This window comes from Aplysia californica, unplaced genomic scaffold, assembly GCF_000002075.1.
Source record: "Aplysia californica isolate F4 #8 unplaced genomic scaffold, AplCal3.0 scaffold00020, whole genome shotgun sequence".
NCBI classification, from domain to species: domain Eukaryota; kingdom Metazoa; phylum Mollusca; class Gastropoda; order Aplysiida; family Aplysiidae; genus Aplysia; species Aplysia californica.
In genome coordinates this window covers 640,265-661,085 of record NW_004797290.1, presented here as the reverse complement: position 1 = coordinate 661,085, position 20,821 = coordinate 640,265, and the positions used below count along the sequence as shown (strand labels likewise).

The 20,821-nt window shown below is 38.7% G+C and overlaps 1 protein-coding gene across 5 annotated transcripts in view; it reads right to left on the bottom strand.

The window, feature by feature from the left end:
* Positions 1–648: 648 nt before the first annotated feature.
* The window catches only part of LOC101859991 (spectrin beta chain), an 81,241-nt gene continuing 61,068 nt past the window's right edge, over positions 649–20,821 (bottom strand). For 3 of the 5 annotated variants that reach the window (XM_035971941.1, XM_035971944.1, XM_035971943.1), the window contains 13 exons: positions 20,400–20,510; positions 19,817–20,061; positions 19,042–19,180; positions 18,616–18,700; positions 18,141–18,232; positions 17,248–17,352; positions 16,639–16,769; positions 15,740–15,873; positions 13,547–13,690; positions 8,235–8,325; positions 7,007–7,082; positions 5,188–5,334; positions 649–4,107 (listed from right to left, as the gene is read on the bottom strand). In XM_035971941.1, coding sequence (XP_035827834.1) covers positions 3,964–4,107; positions 5,188–5,334; positions 7,007–7,082; positions 8,235–8,325; positions 13,547–13,690; positions 15,740–15,873; positions 16,639–16,769; positions 17,248–17,352; positions 18,141–18,232; positions 18,616–18,700; positions 19,042–19,180; positions 19,817–20,061; positions 20,400–20,510 — 1,644 coding nt within the window. In that variant the 3' untranslated portion in view covers positions 649–3,963. Of the gene's footprint in view, positions 4,108–5,187; positions 5,335–7,006; positions 7,083–8,234; positions 8,326–9,378; positions 9,606–13,546; positions 13,691–15,739; positions 15,874–16,638; positions 16,770–17,247; positions 17,353–18,140; positions 18,233–18,615; positions 18,701–19,041; positions 19,181–19,816; positions 20,062–20,399; positions 20,511–20,821 lie in introns of those variants that run through there. The other 2 variants (XM_035971947.1, XM_035971949.1) reach the window with 2 other exon arrangements.

The window sequence follows — 20,821 nt, the reverse complement described above, 5'->3', positions numbered from 1 at the left end:
CGCTCTCATTGACAAATTATAGATCTTTCATTAAGGCAGACTTTTGAACCCGCCTTTTTTTTTAACGGCCCTTGCAACACCAGTCTGTCAGGGCCAACCAAGGCAGAATGGGATACAGTATCCCTGCAGACAGATAAAGATACTACCTTGATATCCCCACATCAGAATTGCACTCAAATCCTGAGTGTGCAAAGGCAAAAAAAACTTTACACCTCTGTGGATGTTTTGGTCCCTTGGCAAGTCCAAAAAAATGGAGGAGTACAACGAAGAACTATATCAGTCAGGTTCACTTTTCTTTCTTTATGGTACCATATCCATTATATCTATGGCATCCTATGTGTAATGTATGTTTTACACCCCTATATAGACACAATTTAGATCACATTGGAAGGCATCACTTTTGACTCCACCAGGCTGTAGCCAGGCTGAAAAGAATACAACGTCCCAGCAGAAGGGCGGGGATTCTCAATAACCACCCCATTCATCCTCTGCCCAGGAAAATAGAATTCATGTCTTCCTCAAGACTTCAGGCAATGGCGTTGAGCGTAACACTAATACACCACAGATGTTGGTCTTTGTCTTCCTTCGAAAGGCTTTTCAACCACTGATCACGAGGAGACATTAGATCAAGTACACAAAACAGACGTGTCATTTTATTCATGTTTTTTTAATTGTAAGCAAATACAAAAACCTGTGTGAAGCACCCAATAAATACACTGGGAGACAAGAAAGGGAGAAAGGTCGGCTGTGTACAGACTGACATGGGCTCATCGACACACTAGAAGCATGATGACGTGTTCTTACAGGCCACCCTGGCCGGGCTAAGCCTGCGTTCCTGTCAACTAGACAACTGCTACAAGGGGGAAACACACTGGAATCTACTTGTAGCCAACAAAACAAAAGGAAAGAAAGAAACAAAACAAGATGCATAAGACAAAATCAAATTGAATCTAAATAGCTACAAGTAACATAAAAGTTCCTATAGATATATATAAATGAAGAAACTAATGGTAATTAGGATATTTTGCACAGCGTAACAGCTTTCTATCTACAAAATTGCACAGTTTTCACTAACAATCAAATAAATATCAATTAAAAATCTGGGTTATGAATATGACACTAGTTCAGTTTCCTCTGAGCGCCGTAGAATTCCTCAAAGACGTATAAATCCCAAATACATGTAATTCATGCAGTTTTTTCCTTTATTTTTTAGATAGCATTAGAATTAGAATATCACATTTTTTGGTCCCTACAGTAGAGCCACAGGAAGGTTCCATAGTCTTCAATGAACCTAAAATGCATATTCTCCCCCCCCCCCCCCCCCATTATAGGCTCTGGAATAACCTAGATAAAAGCTTCCTTCCTCCTCATGGTTTTTCCTTGATGTCCAGAACTTTCCTTGTTCTTATAGATTTAATCAACACGCTGAAGCATGACAAATCAAAAGGAAAAATAAACTCAATAAAACAAAGGAAAATTAATCTTACTATAATTTTAAAAAAAAGAAAGTGACATCCCCCTCCCTAAAACACAAATTTCATGTACCAACAATATGAGATACCAGATCATTCACATCTTTTTATTCTAGAAAAAAAAAAAGGTAGCAATATACAAACAGAAAATACATCAAAATAGTAACTCCTGTATTGTGGTGTTGAATTCTACTACAGTCTTCGTCTTGTGTGAATAATGTTCATTTTCTATGTACTGAATATAATAATGGTTTAGTTACAAAAATTATCTGTCACTACAGCCACTACATGAGCCATGGAGGGCACGACCCTTCTAGGAAACAAAACAGGAAAACTATCTAGGAAGCGTGAGGAGGAGGAGGAGGAGTCAGAGGCGAACACAAGGGTCGGCGAGGTGCCACGTACAGAACAACAGATGAAAAAAGAAAACAGAAAAGGCCACAAAAGACATGAAGCAACCAGGAGTATGTACAAATGATAGCCATCCAAATTTTGAGACAAAGGGACATGGGTGAACAAAGAAATATTTCAGTACATTAAAGTTGTTTTTCATTCATCTTGGCAGTGTTGTCATCATTGCAAGCTGGATTCTCTGTTCTTTTTGTTGTCTCATTGATATATCATGACCAGTTTAATAATACCTTTCACTTTCCAGATTTTGCCACGAGTGAGACTCGAGAAGTCTGCACGCATTTCTGAGACAATCGAGTTTGTAACTGTTCAATAAATGGCCAAAAAGAAAATGAGTGCTTATGATTCAAGAATATATCTTCCATAAAGTCGTAAAAAACACTTGAACATCAATGGAGAAACATCTCTTGAGAAAAAAAAATACTGCACACGACACCGACTATAGACCACCAAAGAGGAGTAACATTTACTACACATGTGATAGAGCTGGCGGAAAAACTTTCTGATTTATTCACAGACTACAGCATTCTTTCCCTTCACTTGTTCCTCTTATGCTACTGTGCTTGAACCAAAAAGCAAGCACACAGGCGCAATTTTATCTACAGCATGTACACGTCCGTAGAGAGAACACATAGGAGACTCCTGGTTTTGCTCTGTGTATGTCGTCCATTGTGAATGGTTAATGAGCTATGACCTGGAGTATTCACACTGATGAAGGATGACGCGCCAAAAAATCCTGGAAGGTTTCTAAGAAGCCAGGTGAAATGGCTGGAACACCTTGGTAGTCAGGACCTTGCATAGAGGGATCTTGTAAGTTCAAGAAAGAAATTTTCTTTTACATTTAGATTTGATTTTTTTAAATGCTCCTAATAGACTATTTTTCCTGGTCAAACTTTGTTTTGATTTTGATACAAGAACCTCCATGTTGACTGTAATAACAAAAGGACTTTTCCTTAACAATGAGCATTTTAACATGAAGGTAGATGAGACTTTTTATTTCTTTACAACATCTCGGCAGTGTAGGTGAATTTGGTCCTTGTCTCTCAAGCAATTCTGAGAATTGCTGCAAGACAGATGAAGTAATACTGGAAAGAACTTTAAAATCTATGCACTCTTATCAGATGGTAATAGTCCCAACACAGAATGCTCAATGCTTACAGCATTAATGATCTCAGGGAATGTTGCACTGAACAAAGCTTTGAAAAGTCTATGAGAGGGTCAGAGGAGGAGAGAAAGATGTCTAAACAACAGGCAGGGCTGCAGATCTAGGCAAGATCTTCCACAGGCAAAGCAAAAGGATATGAGTGCGACAAAACAATCAGGCACAACACTGTTACTTATGGAAATCCGTTAAAACCACAGCCTCAAGTCAATAACATTGTCCGTTCATCTTCACAGTGAACAATGCTTGGTAAATTTCCCAAACTCTGTGCCGGAAAAAGGGGCAGCTTTTCTTATATGTCAAAGCAACCAAAAATATTTACGTGACACTCATACAGGTAGGAGTCCAATACGTGAAGGGAGAACCCATAGAGGAAAAAATCCTCACACTAGAAACATGAAATAGGACAACTCCATGAACATCCAGAAAAAGCAAAAATTTAAAACATCTTTGTTCAAGCACACAGCGCAGCCACCCATCACTAGTATCCTGTCTACAATCATACCTATTCACACTATAACTTGTCCTCGAAAAAATGACGGTAATTTGTAATGAATGACAAATGGCCACATAAAAATTTCTACACTCAATTCCCACCATCCATTCCCACCTTAAATGACCAGCAAATACGTCTACGCTTCAAGTTTTCTTTGCAAAACACAGAATGAAGCTGATGAACTTGAAATGTAAGGGGGACGTACATAAACAGACCTCCTGAGATTCAGCCATGGATAAGCGCTAATGAACATCCCCACAAACTATTTTGTTACACTTATGCTTCCACAGAAGCACAGGGGATTGAGGAAGGTAAAAATAAATGTGAATGAAAACAACAAAAAAACTTGCTGGTTTTTATAAAAAGCGATTTGTTATTGACAATTTCTTGAATGTTTCTAAGACTACACAATGAAATGGCGACTACTTCCTCCGGGAGAAAAGGCCGCGTTTCTTGGGCTCCTCCTTCTCAATGCGAGCTGGCAAGGTCTGTGACTTGGTGGGCATGGCCCCTGCTGATGGCCCAGCCGCTTGGTTGATTCGGTTAATCCACATGTCTCGCTCACCCTGGGAGAACAATCACATAACATATGTAAGAAAAAGATATCGCATACGAATTCATCTCTAATCTCTTGACTTTGCTTACCCTCAGATTTCTCACAATCACCAAAATGTGATTCTGCATTCTTTCTCTACTGTCATCTTCATACATGTACAGTACTATAACTTCACTTATAGCAATATCGACTCAATGCCATACACAAATGCATGAAAAGAAAGCAAGCAAAATAGAAAGAGACTTCAACCTCACTGCCCTGTCTAATATGAATGTAACAGAGGGTTGACTTGAATCTTTGAGTTTCGGGTGTTGAGTCTGAGTCTGCATTTCAGGCAGGTAAAAAGTAAGACAGAAAGATGGAAATAACAGAGGACCTATCCAGAGACACTGTCCAACCACTTACAGGTAAAATGTAAGCGTAAATAAAACACAAGATCTGATTAACAGAACAAGGGAGCTGTGAAAAAAAAATCGAGAATGCGAGAGACAGTCTCCTTTGCATGAAGTGCAACCAAATGCTACAACTGCCACACTCAACTCGAATTTCGCCTGGAAGAGATTCACGTTCATGGAAAGGATGAGAGATAGAAATAGCACAGACAAAGAATAGAACTAGGCCCTACCAGAAGTGCGATCCAATTGTCCTCAAGCAGAATGCAATTGTAAGTAAAACACATGTCTAATTAAAAGAACAAGTGAACAGTGAAAAAGTGGAGCACAGAGAGACAGTCTCCCCTGTCTAAAGCAGAGCCTTCTAAACAAGTGCGAGTAAAATCTGCTTGTATGTAAAACACAGACCTGATTCAAAGAACCACAGTCTAGCATGAACATAGTCAAATCAGTGGGATGTGGCAGTCTTTTGTTATTTGCGAATTCCGCTATGTGCATGTTTTAAACACAAAGAATATATGTAAAAAAATATTTTGGGCCAGACCATGTGCATGTTTTGCTTTGTGTGTGAGTTCGCAATGTGCATTCTAGACCGTAGAGTCATCAAAATCTGAAAGAGCTCAATATGAGATTGACAGCGTTCCCTCAACAGAATATATGTTTCAAGCTTGACCGCCTGCTGCATCCCCTGCACTCACCTCATCCTTGGCCTGGAAGAGATACTTGCCACCATTGGTCAGCCTCAGCTGGAATACAAACGGTCTCTTGGTGTAGTCCGCGGCCACCTCACAGCTGGCGCCAGAGATGTCGATGGCTGCCTCGTGGTGGATCCTGTTGTTGGGGTCCTGGCGAACACAAAGTCAAGGAATGAAGAACACAACTTAATATTGCTCGTCTCGTAGAATTACTGGATTCAGTTTGAGTAAAGAGACATATGTGAGGCGTGCTAATGAAATGAGTTAATTCTCAGATTTTAGCCCTACGGACACAGATAAATAGGTCAAATTTGTACGATTGATTTGCATAATTTATTATATGAAATGATAGAAGACATGTTTAACATGAAGAAAATGGCATCAGCTGAAAAAAGTACAAATTTTAAGTGCCCTTTTAAGGGCAACATCTCCCACTTAAATAGGATAAAACTAGAACTTCCCCCAATATGTCCTTTGTGTGACTATGAAAATGAGACTGTGGATCATCACCTTTTTCACTGTACAGCCCTAAATGACATCAGAGCTACACTTCTCCCTCCGAGACCTAGAGACCTATCATTGACAACACACTCTACGGAACATTACAGCAACAGCAGCAAACCTGCACTTATCACTACATGGCATTGGACAGAAGGGCAAGAGCCCAGCTATTACTGGACCCATAACAACAACAAAAACTCCATTCTTAGACGGCGAGAAGTAACTTGTTTTGTTGGCACACCTCACATATATAGCGACTCGGAAACCGCCATGAAGTGCAGGGAAAGATGGACAGGCAATAGCGTAAGACAGAAAGAAATGAAGTAAATTATTTGAGATGACAAGGGCACTTTTGGACATGCATTTGGTGGAATGAGTAAAATTTGAACATTGCTACGGTTTTGTTCTAAATACAAAGATGCATGCAGGTAAATGTGTACAGTGACAAAAAAAATCCCAACTATTCACAGAACAACCTCATGGCTACATTTCAGGACATGTAGCACAAAGTAATAATATATGATAATGCACCATCATATTTATCAAATCTGTAAAGACTGTACATTCCAACTGGCAGTTTACGGTCATCAGCTGACTAAAAGAAATTTATTTTACCATCTATGGAACTTACAACAACGGGTGAAAGAGCATTTGAATACCAAGGCCCCAAGATCTGGAATGCTTTACCAAGTACTTTAAGAGAGATCATTCAAACATCAGCTGAAGTTGTTTCTGTTTTTAAATTAATAAGACGAGTATTTGGTGTAATTTTCTTTTAGTCAGAACTTGTTTTATATTACTGTTGTACGTTGTACTGTATTGTAAAGCGTTCAGAGCTTATGTACCATAATCAGGGTTGAGCGCTATATAAATGTCATTTATTATTATTAAAGTATGAAAAAAGGTGGAATTCACTCCCATACAAACATTTTTGCAAAAAAATATAAAATTTGCTTTAAAATACAGACATACCTGTTAATGAGATCACTTCAACGCCTACGCACCCATTTCATAATAAAAAATTCATCAATTTCTCTCTCTCTCTGTATATATAGATATGTAATGCTTTTCTAAACTAAACAGAACTGGATTTGTAAAAAAAAACCCAGCAACTTTTTATGTTTTATTCCTTCATCAACACAACTCTTTTTAAGAGAGGAGCCGCTTCAACCCTGAGTATCTTGGCCAACCTAGGCAAATAGGGATACAACCTACTTACTGAAGGACGGAAACAAAATTGTAGCAAATCAAATCTTTAAAAAAGTGTCTGCTATAAAAAAAAACAACAAAAAAAACAAACTAGGTACAATGAAGAACTTACTGTCTTTGCATGTTTCTGATCTTTGTAGCATGATAATGATGGTCCTTGGAGAACAAGGAACAGTTTGTCCCATGATCTGTAAAGAACAATTTTCAGAAAAAAATCAAGGACTTGAGAATGGAAAATTGGCAGCTACAGTAAAGACAAAAAATAGAAACAAAATACACAATCTATTTTTCATAAACTCAGAGTACAATAATACATTTTCACAGAATTCTTTCACTACTTCAAGTTTGGTAGCCAGACAATTGTGATCTCCATGATATCTTAATCCACACGCCTCATTATATACATAAGCGGTTGCTTAATATGGCATCAATATGGTCACTGAATTCATGTTTTGCCCCACAATGTCATAGCATTGCTCCCAGCACCCAGGAGTCTGCCCCTCAGCTTTCTCCAGTGCCTGCCACAAGAGTCAAATGTGATGAGTGACAAGGCAAATGTTTGTTTTAGTGAGCATTTTACGGCACTTGCAACACAATTAGGTCATATAAGTGCCAACAATTAGAGGTGTAACAAGAGAGTAACAAATACAAAAAAAGGAGAGATGATGATAATTAGTTTATGTAAGAGTTTTACGGCACTTGCAACACAGTAAGGTCATATAAGTGCCGAAGATTAGAGGAGTTACAAGCGAGTAACAAACACAAAAAAGAAGGAGGAGAGATCAGGAAATTAGACGTTTGATAAGAAAGAAGGAGCAAACCACATCAGAGCACCGACCAACCACCCACAGATGATGATAGATGCTTGATTTTGATTGGAAAGAAGGAGCAAACCACACCAAAGCACCCGCCAAAAGCCCACAGCAAATGTTTGTTCAAGTACAGAGAGGCACATAAAAAACAAGTCATTTAGCACTAGGAAGCAAGACTGATAGATAGAAACAACAGAGGTGAGGAAAAAAAAAGGAGTAGGATTTGCCCGTAAGACTCTCCAACCGTCAGACACCCTAACAGAGAAGTCAAATATTACAAGAGGCAAGACAGTAAGACCATTTCCTAACCAGTAGAAGTCTAGAACCCCCCCCCCCCCCCCACCCCCCTCATCATTTTTAATTTCATAAGAGTCTTACTGCACTTGCAACATAACAATGTCAAATAAGTGCAGAAGAATAGATGTGTTACAAGTTACAAGAGAGTAACATACACAAAAAAGAAGGGGGAGAGATAAGGACGATAGTTGTTTGATAGGAAAGAAGTAGCAAACCACATCAGAGACTGACCTATTCCCAGCCTTGCGTTCACCGACATCCAGCTCGTGTTTGCGCGACAACATCCCCTCCAGACTGACAGACTCTGATGGCGCTGCTGCTTCTGGAGACACATACAGGGCAAAGGTCAGGGAACTTTCTAAGCTTTGCACAATATTTATAACATAATACAGCATAGATAACATAATTCTTATAACATGGATTGGGTAAGACAAAAGGGAAGTACATTGGCATCACAATCATTAAAAGAAGGGATTAAAAGTAAGGCAGATTGACAGAGAAATAAAACAAAGAAAGGGAAAGATAAGAAGTGACACCAACTTGTGGTGTTTTCGAACCACCACTTATAGTCTTATACAGCAAAACTTTACTTCAAATCTGAGATTTAAATAAGAATCATCCTTTAAAAACAAACCAAAAAAAATTTCATGAAAGGGAAACCACAACATTTATACAAAGGGATGATTATAGACTTGTGGTGTCTTTAACAGCAAATAAAACTTGGTAACATCATGAGCAACAAATATAACCATGGGTTGAGGATGTGCAAAAACCACAGGGGGAAAACTTCAAAAAGGTCCTGAAACTTTTGAAAAAAAAATAATATGTGTAAAGTGAGGGCAGTGAAGCTGAGGAAATAAAATACCGGACCGATATGCACAGTCGTTCAAATTATATGCATTTTTTTCTTAGAAACCACACACTTGAATCACAGTTATCACAGGTAGATCAATTGTAAACGAGAAAAAGGCAAAGAAAATCAACTTCAAAATATTAAGGCATGTGACTACTTCAGATATAATGGACACAGCTGTTAAGCTTAAAAATTACAGTATCTTGGCCGATGTCTTATCAAATGCATCCCTTGAAAGTTTTAATGTTCAATTAGATTGCAGGCAACATTGACAGTCCACTATCTGTGGACTCAAGACAGTCTTCTACAGGGATAGAGATTGCAAGTAATTGTAACCATCTATACCTTTTTAAACACAATTTGTATGATTTAGGAGGTGGGCTGACTGGACCCTGCTTGTCAGGGCCAACCCAGACTGGGTGGGATACAGCATCCCAACAGATAGATGAAGAAACTTGCTACAAAGTTCCCCCCTTTTGGGAAGATACAGAAGACTGGAGATAAGTCTTCCATAGAGGTACAGAGAGCTTAGGCATATCAAAGTAAGTGCAATAACCAACCATCCTTGGACAGCCTCTGAACTTCCTCCTCCCGTTCTCTCCCGAGAGGTGGTGAGGGCTTATCATTCGCTCCATCCTCCCCGTCTTTTTTCCCTCGAAACAGTTTGGCGAAAGGCGAACGAGAACGGGGACGTTTCTGTGGGGTCTCCCCTCTCTCTGGCTCTAGCAATTGCTTTTCCTTCTTTCCACCTACACAGAGGGTGACGGCAACAAAAGTTTGGTCATCAGGAATTCTCTTGGAGCTCTAAAGCACAAAGCTTATCCACAACCATGCCCGTGTCCAGCGTTGTGTTAGGCCAAGCCAGTATACAGCAGGATATACAGGTGGTGCGTAATGGTTTCAAACAAGGTGAACAAACTGATGATATTGCTACAAAAAAATAGGGCTACGTGTAAAAAAATGGAAAAAAAAAGAAGAAAAAAAAGGGCCAAAAAAAAAAAGGGCTGCATTAGGAAGATACACTTTCACCAGGAATATTAAGCACTCTACAATTGAGGCTCAATTAAAAATTTGAAAAGTGCACAAAAGAAGAGAAAAATAATGTTAATGTAGGATAGAAGTTTTATATTCTTGGGTTTTGTTTTTTGCTGTTTAAAAAAAAATATATAAAGCAGGAAAATCCTTCCTCCAGCAAAAACAATAATGGTCAAAACCACCCTTTCCAAGAAACTGGGAATAAACATCACATGCAATTTTTTAAAGCTTTGCAATGTAAAAAAAAGAAAAGGGAGAAAGGGGCAAGTAAAATCAATTCTTTTTGGTCGTCACACAAAAGGCAGCTTTTCAAAGGACTCGTGGTAACAAGATGTTAGTCCGGTTGCTGGAGTGAGTGAGTGTTCCTCAGTGTATCTCACAGAAATCGTTGGACTTCAGTTGTCGTCACTTTGTACATTTACCTGCTCGTCTATGAACTCACACTTTGTACCTTTAACTATTCATCCAAGGATTCACACATGACCGGCTGAACGTTCAAAGAGACAAGGATGGAGACTGAGTCACATTATTGCGGATCTGATCTAAATGTTTAATTACCACACTGGTATCTTTGATCAATTGTCATCTCTACACTGATATATAGCACAGTACCTGGACTTGTTCTCTCTTACTTCTGTTCATATTTTCCTTCTTGCAAACAACATGGAACTAATTTTGTTTCTATCTACATACAAGGTTTATAAGTGAAAGATTCCGAGTCTGTAACTGTAAGATGTCCCGTAAATAGCAAGTCTCTTCTAGAAATTGACAGTCTGGCATGTAGACTTTAAGGCCTTGGAACTGTGTCTTTGTTCCTTTATCTGGTCATCTGGAGATTCACACAAGGCCCGCTGAACGTTGAAAGAGACAGTGATGCAGACAGAGCCAAATGCAGTCATTCTCACAGCATTGTGAATCAGATCTATAGGTTAAATCACCACACAGGAACTTTCCTTCCGATGTCATCTCTACATTGCATTGATATAGTACAACAGCAGGAATTGCTCTCTCTTACCTGTTTCCATATTTTTCCTTCTGTCAAAAACAGAGAATCAATCTTTTCTCCATTTTACTTCAGTTTCCCACCGAATGTTTATAAAATCTCTCATGACGGCACGTCCCTTTCAAACAATGGCAGTTTGGCACAAAGACTTGCAGACCTTGGAAATTAGTAGTTGGGCAAAAAAACTTGACTTTCAGAATCATACACTTATTTTGACAAAAGTTCATTCCAGTTTTTAAAGCCACAGGTGCCAGGCCTGACAAGCATGTTGGTGATGTGCTTGTCATTGACCGAACACTTCATGAGCTTCCACTTTCGGGCTAAAATCATCGGGTACCAAAGAGCTTTCACTTTCGGGCTAAAATCATCGGGTACCAACAATGTACTCTTGCTTGCTCTAGGCTTGTGATTACACCTCCTCCACTTCTTCTACTACATTTCCCTGGTAATGCTCTGGGGTAGCCAGCTCACTGTTCTTCAATCCAAAATGTTTGTAATATAACCTTTATGGTCATATTTTTTACTTACAAACATGTATGGTCTCTAACCTATCAGGTAGCCATGTGTCAAATTTAGAAGCAATCAAAATTCTTTATATAAACCAATTTAGAGTAAAGTCCAAGAAATCATTATTGGCTAAAACATCTAAGAAATGGAACACATCCACAGCAAAAATATTTTTAAAAAATCTTTTCTTTGGTTTGGAATAATATATGCTCTAGTATCTGCTTCTTAACAAAATGGCGCATTTGGTAACCAAAAAGCAGAAATCAGCTCTCTGTGAGCCAATATTCAAAGGTGGACACATGAAGGTCACATGTGGAAGAAACATGTTTTCAACTGCGGCACAGCACAGTCACTCTGCATAAATAAATCTTTACATGAAGTACTTGCACCCATTGCAGCTTGGAAGCAAGTTAGAATCACATTCAACTAAAGGCTCTCTCGTGGATATAGTCCTCAAATTGTTTTTAAAATTATGCTCACAAAGGTGACAAAGTACAAAGGAAAATTTGTCATTAATGCCTCCACAAAAGAGCATAGCAAATGTACTTGTAAATCACAGAGCTTGCTGTCAGTTCATATATGACAAGGCCAACGATTGGGTAGTGTGGCGTAAGACATGACAAGATCTATATTTATCACAAATCAATCAAAGAAGAAGTAGACCACAAAAAGACTAATGCTTTCCTTAAGGCTGTAGTAGGTGAAATCAAGCACTTTAAAAAAGTGTACAAGGACTTTTCAAAGAATGTTGTCTGAAGAATTTTTACATCAAAAGGTTTAAAACATCACAGTATACACAGACCCTACAACACTACAGTAAATGTGTATTAAAGCATGCAAGTCTATGTTAAAAAACAGTTTAAAAAGACATGCTCAAATAGCAACACAATACACTTAGAACATCTATGAGTTTAGTGCACAAAGCCATCACAGCTACCACTAATAACAACTAATGTAGTACAGAAAGGGAACACATTTCTACATCAGTACAAGCAATAAAAAACAAACAAACACAAAAAACAAAAACAAAACAAAACCAACCAAGCCAAAAAAACCCAAACAACAATAAACAAAATATTTATCGCATGCGTTATAAAGTGAAAAACTGAAAAAGAAACAATTTCTTCATAAATGGGTTTTCATTCAACACTTATTTTTCACTGTCTGTACATGCACCGATTCAAACTAATGAATACTTAAATTTGCCTTTCCGATATTAATTCCTTACTGAGAAAAGCTATTAGTACCCTCACAGGGAAAGAATACGATGAAAGCACAGGCACTATTGAGCACTCTTTAGTTGGAAAGATTTTGCTGTAAAACAGAAGAAAGCTTTTATATCACCAACTAAGTTCTTGAGAACTTATCAGGCCCAGTGAAACGTTACTGTGGGCTTCAAAAGTCATGTAAAACTAATTTTGACAATGTCGCTTTTTCCACAGTAACTATAGCTCGAAGTCAAAGAACAAACAAGAGCTCCATTGAGATCCACGGATATAGGCAACATTTCACACCCATTTTTTGTTGTTTAGAAGTCCGAGTTCACTGTACTGAATATCCCTTTTCCACATATCTTTACCCAAACAATTATCATTGAAATTATTAATAAAGGAACACGACCAAAAGATGCTAATATCTCTCTCCATATATTATTATATGAACTGTGCCAGTGTACAAAAAAAATTTCTATGACACATCACATGGGGAATAAGGAAAAAAAAGGATTTCCCTCGAACGAGGTCATTGCGCAGAATCAAAACAAAAGGTAAAAGTTGAAACTTGAAATAAAAGCATTATTCAGGCTGATGGTAATGTGACGTAAAAAAGGGAGTGAGTTTATGGACAGAAAAAAAAAAGCCAACTGACATATTGAAAGGGAAACTAGTTATTCCTTTATGAAAATCTAACATTTTAAAAAGCTTTGATATGAGCTTGATTAATTAAGAATACGTTTGGAGACTAAATTTTAGGCTGTAAGTTTTATTGTAATGTGAGATGGCACTCCATATATTCATATTATATATATATTTTCACATCGAATACACATATAAAAATGTTTTTGTATTTGTCAGAAGGTGAGAAAGCAACAATTGTGTGCTCTGTTGGGCAGAGTGTGTGAGGCAAGCCATGGTAATTTAAACCTACTTCCTCCTCGAGGCTTCCTAGGCGAAGGAGATTCCGAGGAGGGCTGAGGATAGTCGTTGCGGGCGTGAGATCGGCGGTGGAAGGAGTCAGGCTCGTCAACCTCCTCCGCTTCCCTCGACTGGCGCTCCCGACGAGGTCGGCGGACTGAAGCATGCACAGATTACTTCACAACATCAACATGCACAACAGCAACGGCAAAACTACTGGAGGATTAGCATTCTCAACCTGGAGCATGTTTCACAACACCAACACTGAAGTACTGTTCAATAAAAGAAGAGTTACACCGTATGTCTTTTTAGTTTATGTGTAACCCCCAACCCTCATTACACAGATAAAAGAACCCAAACTCTTTTCAGAGGAAAGAACTGAAAACCCCCCCCCAACTAGTATGAGATTGTCAAATTACAAAAAAAACTGGAACCAGCAGAAACTCCTCCCCCCATAGACCTGTTAAGTTAAAATGTACCATAACAATCACCTGACCGTGTTTGACCGAAACCTCTCCTATATCTATTCTCGACCCTCTGACATCTCTCTATTCATGCTCCAGATTCAGAACATCAGAACAGGTAGCAGAGAAACAAGAACAGGAAACAACATGCTTGTTGATTAAGAGGAACAGAGCTCATGCAATGAAAGGGAAGAGACGTAAAGTACAGAGAGAAACCTAGGACTGTAAAGTGCTGAGGAATGTACAGGGTATTGGATCTATTACATCACTACTAACTGGTGCTCATACCCTATCTGACAGAATGAATATGTTCGCAACATCCACAAAAACAAATGGATGATAGAATAATGAACGAACATGACCTTCCTATAAAGCTCGACCACTCCCTTCAGTGCATATCGGTGGTGTTATGCTCTACTGGAAAAAATAGGTTAACTTTTTTTATTGTTGAAGTTAACCTGCTGTTCCTAAAGAAAAAAAAATAAAGAGTCAGTTTGCACTATAAATTGTATTAAAGTACATGGTCCAACGTCTGTGTCTTCTCCCATCATTTATGATTTTTCCTTACATGCTGAAAAAGTTTTAACCCCCCCCCCCCCCCCAAATCACTTGTAGAACATACGACCATCGATATGAATGACAGACTAATGAATGAAGGTGGCCTTATTTAAAAGCTTGCCCACTCCCTTCAGCGCCTACGTTTCTATTTCTATATACAATTGTGCAAAAGATACTTGGTACAGAGAATGCTGAATGGGTTAGGGTGACACTTGGGCCTGAGCACAGAAATACATCCAACACTAGGCAATGCTACAAGCTTCTTTGTTTGTTTGAGCAAAGAGAAGCACATCGACACAACAACAATCATTCAGATCAAGGAAAAAGAAAGACGGATAGACAGGAACAAAAAAGGGAAAGAACAGAAGTAGGACTTAACAGTGATGCCCCCCCAACAACCCGCCATAGATAGAAATAAAACATAGGCTAACACTGAAACCTGTATCATTATTTCTTGAGGCAGGAACAACTCCTTAAATACATCAAATTGTCAGCTTTAAAAAAGTACAGAAAAAAGTCAAAGGAACTTTGAGGGAAGACAAAGACTGACTAAAACAATGATACGTGCAAGGACATAAGGTTTTAATAACAACAACAAAAATGTCATGACCACATCCGTTTCATTAATCCTTGAAAACTTCAAAACATTTGAGTATTTTGAGGCGGGCTTTTTAATTTCTCATTACCAAACTATTAGAACATTTTCAAAAGTCACTTTAAAGGCAAAACTGGCTAATACATAAAAGCAAGGAGGAAAATACATCGAAGCACATTTTGGGAAAACTAGCCAAAACAATTTACACTGAACATGGTGCTTTTGATCAAGTGACCTATGGAACAAGGCTATGAACAGATGAGTCAACGAAATGATTAACACAACAAACATTTAAGCGGTAAAGCCAAGTCAGATGATAGACCATTCTCTTCAGAAATCAATAGTTTCAGTACTTCAGCGCACAAACAGCACATGATATAGAAAACTTTCGGGTCTCTTGCGATGTTAATGTCCACCATTTCCCATAACTTTCTGTAAGCTGCTAGTCTCTCCATAAACTAGAAAAAACTATGGGTAAACAACCCATACATTCTTAATACATGACTGAAGTTGATGGTTCTAGAAGAGAATGATCCAAACGATGAACAACATTGAGAAGATGACAACACAAGGACTCCAGAGCACAAACCTCCAGCATCTGTCTCTGACTTCTCCTCAGAGCTGATCGGCTGACCGACGGCCTCTTCCACTGTCTCTGGGGCCACTTGGTTGTCTGGGGCTGCTGCTGCTACCGGCTGCTCCACCTCCACCACTGGTTCTGGTCTGAAACACATGCAAGTGGGGAAAAGGCGGTTAGAGGGTGTCGCTGAAAGGTGTCATTAGTAGGTTCAGCTTTTATATTCTCCCATGTTCTTTCTATCAATCTTGCTTTTCGACACTGGAAGTCCCACTTCTTTCCTCTATCTTTGTTCCTTATGTCTATAAATCTTGACTTGTTCCCTCTGATTAAATCGACATTGTTGAGTTTATGTGCCACTAGTACTCAAGCAAACTAAAAGAGGACTGGGTGGTTGCAAGATGCACTGGTATGTCCTTCTTCTCCACTCACCCACTATTCTTTCTATCCACCTTAGGGACCCCCCCTCCCCTCCAATAAGTAAACTTTATTACTTTAGTACATCAGTGAATTTCTATATTTACTCTTACACTCTTACTCACAAGGTGGAACTGACGGAACAGCGGTTGGAGGGTGCCCTTCGTACGTTCTGCTTGTTTACTCTGCCTTTGTTCTTTGTCTAACACTTAATGATCTTTATTGCATCTATATGCTTCTATTTACAAAAAAAACCCCACAAGATGGAATAGGCCTCAGTCAGGGGTTCCCTTGCCTGGAGACAAGGTGCTAACCTCTTGTGCTTAAGTCTCTAGTACAATTTAGGGTTTGAGACTGTGGTAAACATCAGAACTTTTTTATCCGGCATTTAACACTCTTAGTCCCCGAGCCGGTGGAAAGTCTCTTGTCTTTTGCGATACAGACAGAAATATATAACATTTTCAGTACCCCCTGCCATTTGACACAGCTCTTACTTGGGTGGCTCGGGAGGTAAGAATTCCTGAATGTACTGTCGTCTCCTCTCTTCTTTCTGTTTCTCGATCTCGTCTGGATGACTCTTGCCGTATTCCTCCGCCTTCTTCTTTTCTCTATCTCTGATTTCAAACTGAAAGACCATGTGGAAATATCGATGAAGGCACATCAAAACAGACATAAAGAATTTGTAAAAATTCTACCACAGGCACTGAAAGAACAGAAAACTAAAAAAGAGAACTTTGCTAAAACAGCATATCACATTTTTTTAAAAAACCTATGAGTTAAAAAAGCCACATTATCACAACTCTTTCAGGATAAAAAAACGTATGGTTTATGTTCTAAAAATATGACACGTTCTGTTGCTGATCCATTAGGTGATCATAAAAACCTTCCACAAAATTTAATAAGCAAAAAAGTGACCAAATTTCATGTTCTTTCTTTACTATAAATAATCTGGACATAAAACCATTTAGTTCAAGTTATGATAAAGCAGTGACAACAAAAAGAAGACAATAGATCCCTAACAAATCACATGAAAAAATTATACACACACACGCAAAAAAAGAGGTTATCCCTTAAAACAACTCACAAATCAAATTGCCACATACCGTAGTTGGTTTGAGGAGGGCAGCAAATCTTTCTTCCTGCGTAGCTGCAGACTTTTCAAATGCTTCATGTTTCTTCAATAGATTCTCCACAGCATCCAAAGTGTCCTGTCATTGATCAAACAAAACATTTTTAATAATGTCAAATAATATGAATATGTACATAATTGTTCTCCACATGAACATTTTCTAGAAAAAAATACTGAAATGCCTAGAGCGAGTACCTGTTTATTTGTTTAAATAAACACATACACAACCACACAATAATAGTCGCGCTGTGAAAAAGTGAGAAAGAGAAAAAGAAATTACAACCGGAAAGATTTTAAAAAATACGACCTTCTAGTAGGGCCCACCAACCGCCCGCCAGACCCATTGGCTCATATTTCAAACTGTTTCCATTGTTGAATATCACATGTGACATACGGATTACCTTTGCTTGCAAACACGCTGTGACAGAAGACATTACCAGAGTTTTGAACCCATTTTCAATTTTCTGGCGTGGGATGTATGTGTGGGGAGATCTGTTCAGATTTTCTATTCCATGGACCACAATTGATTTACAATGAATTAAGTCTCCATCAAGTTTGTTTGTTTGGTTCAGTAGAGAAAAGCACATCCACACAGCAATAGCTATTCAGTGTTGGAGAAAAAACAGACGACATAAAGGAACAAAAGAGACTTTAAAAAAGTAAAAACTACCAGCAACAGCCTCTAACCACCTGCCCCAAATCCGATATGCTTTCACTTGCCACAATATTGAAAAGATTTTTTAAAATGAGACACTAGATATGAAAAAGGACCGATGAGACCCTTGAAACCCAAACCCTCACATTTGTTAGAGGGACAAAAATCTTCCAGGGACTAAATACGACAGTTAAGACACTTGAAACACTTACACCCAGATCTTGGTTGGACAGATAAGGCTCTTGCGCGATGAGCCACGCCTCGGCCACAGCAGCATCTCTGGCAAACTGGTACACCTCCAGGACTGTGGACAGAGAGAGAGCGGGGACAGTCAGGTGAGAAAAGTGAAGGGTGGAGAACACCAACTCATACCAAAATGCCATGCATGCAGGTGTGCCAGGTGGTGCGTGGGAAAATATTTTGATAAGTAGTAAAATATACACGACTTAAATATTTTACTGAAGTTGAAAGTGAACTTTCACATCAGGCAATGTACTGACGATGTGCGTGCATGAGCGAAAAAACTCCAACCCTATCTTTCAGTTCAAAGATCATCAAATTGTGAATGCTACAATCTTAAATCACTTTTTCGATCAGTCTACTTCAATTCAGAACAGCATTATATTATACAGGGATGCCATACTCAGACAAACATGTAAAAGAAATCGCAGAAACACAGATACTTACTGAGCTGCAAATGTTCCCATCTCTCATTCCACAAGTCTGTCATGTCGAGTCGCAACAAGGTCAGTTGGATGAGTTTCTCACGCACCTGAGACCACAAGAATAGGGGTGAGATACTGGAGTCTGACCCAATACATGTAACTATTTAATTGTAATTGACCCTGACAAAGAACAAATCATAAAGCATTTACATCCAATCTCAGTCAAAAGAAAGTTTACAATTCAAGTAATGCGCCAATGCCTTTAACGGCTCATAAAATTTCATATCCATGTGTGTTTTTGAACCAATTTGACTAATCATAGCAAAAAATTTGAACAAACAAGGGCACCCACAAGTTATCCAGCATCATTAGATTAACTGCAGCCACAGAAAACCAAAATAGTTTGAATATGAGTGAAGATTTGTCAAAATAATGAATCAATCCCAACCTGTTCTTGTTTGTAGTGCTGTCGGTTGAGCAAGTCGCGACCCAGATTGATACAGATGGCAAAGTTCTCCTCTCTAGCGTCAATCTCTGCCTTCATACTCTGGTGGTTGTTCATCAGCAACTCCACTCCAGACACATCCCTGTAAGTAACAAAATATATGTCATCATGTATCACAATTAATATGCCTGACTTAATGAACAAGTAAAAAACTACTATCTAGTTTGCATGAAAAGCATACGTACCTCTCTTTAAAAAAACCAACTAAATAAAACAATGAATCGACAGTGGGGCATGGGATAGAAAACTGGAATGGGCAAAACAAATTTAAAAATTAAAATTTTCAGACACTGAAAACTCTTTCAAGCAGTACGATGTGCACATCTCCAAAAAGTGATCTAAAATTAGACAAAATAACTTTTCATAGCAGTGCTGGTTACATGAAATCAGTGCTGCATCGGAGATGTAAAATAATTAGACACCATAGTCGAATGTGAAAATTCACTTTCGAAATCATTAAAATGTACTAGTCACAAATAAATACTATTGAAATTGTTTCAGATGGCCATCCATTGTTAAGGAGAAAAGTGGTTGGCTTTGACAGCTGGACGTCTTCAACAGTGTCATTATAATGAATTTAAAAAACCCTAAAGAAAGTCGTAAAGGGGGTAAATGGGAAATGACCCTTTGGACAGGTTATTGTCTTATTGAGGTGCCCATTAGAGCAGGCTTAACTGTATTTGCTAGACATCCCAAATTGTTTCGTGTGGTGACCCACCGTGGCTTCTCCTGCGTGTTCATCTGTCTGGTGATGTCATCGATCCACAACAGCAGGTCCCGGGCCATCAGCATAAACCTGTAGTAGTCTGAGGCGTCGGCCAGGGTCAGACGTCTACGCTCCACTAACACATGGAGGTTCTTCCACGCCTCTAACACCTCCGCCTCACGGTCGACGATGGTCTGTGCATTCTCTCCTGCATAGCCCGCTTGCAGCCGCAGAGACTCTGTCTGGATAGCCTCCACCTAGAAGGAATGTTAACATGCCATCAATGTCATTTTAACCAATCTAAAAAACAAATCATAAGGAGATTATATCGCATATTTTTGTAGAAAGAAGGAAAAAAAATCCCAATAAGGATAAGGATGGAAAATAACTTATGTAACGACAAAGGAACAAACAAATTTGAGATTAAAAGAGCACACAAAAAACATCTTTTCTGTCTGTATCCTATTCTCACATCAAAGACTATCAAATAAACAATGGACACCATCTGAACTATTGTCCTTAAAAATTCATTGGCTGGACTAACTAGGCTATCTTGAACAAAAATGTTAAAACTTACAGAGAAAAAAAAACATACCTGAGTTCCCAGTGTGACCAAGTCATGTTCAAAGTTGGCGTGCTTTCTCTGTAGAGCAGCCACACTCTGGGCATCACGGCCCAACTCCTCGGGGATGTAGTTCTGCTTCTCCTGTGAGACACACAATCATGTTGGCGTTGGTTTGAGTTTGAGTAAAGAGAAGCACGCATATTGACACAATAACAGTTAATTAGTGCTGGGAAATAGCTAGACAGACAGAAACAAAAGAGGAATAGTAGAGAAGAAGGGAGTAACAGCGACGCCCTCCAAACAACCACATTGCTTCCCCCGAAATATACCCAAGTCAAATGAATGAATCTGCAAAGTGCCTACAAACAATGAGTTCTTCATGTTTAGTTCATCAGTTTAGCATCTTCAACAAAAGTTCTTCTAAATTTCATTTTAATCAAAGAGTAAATACC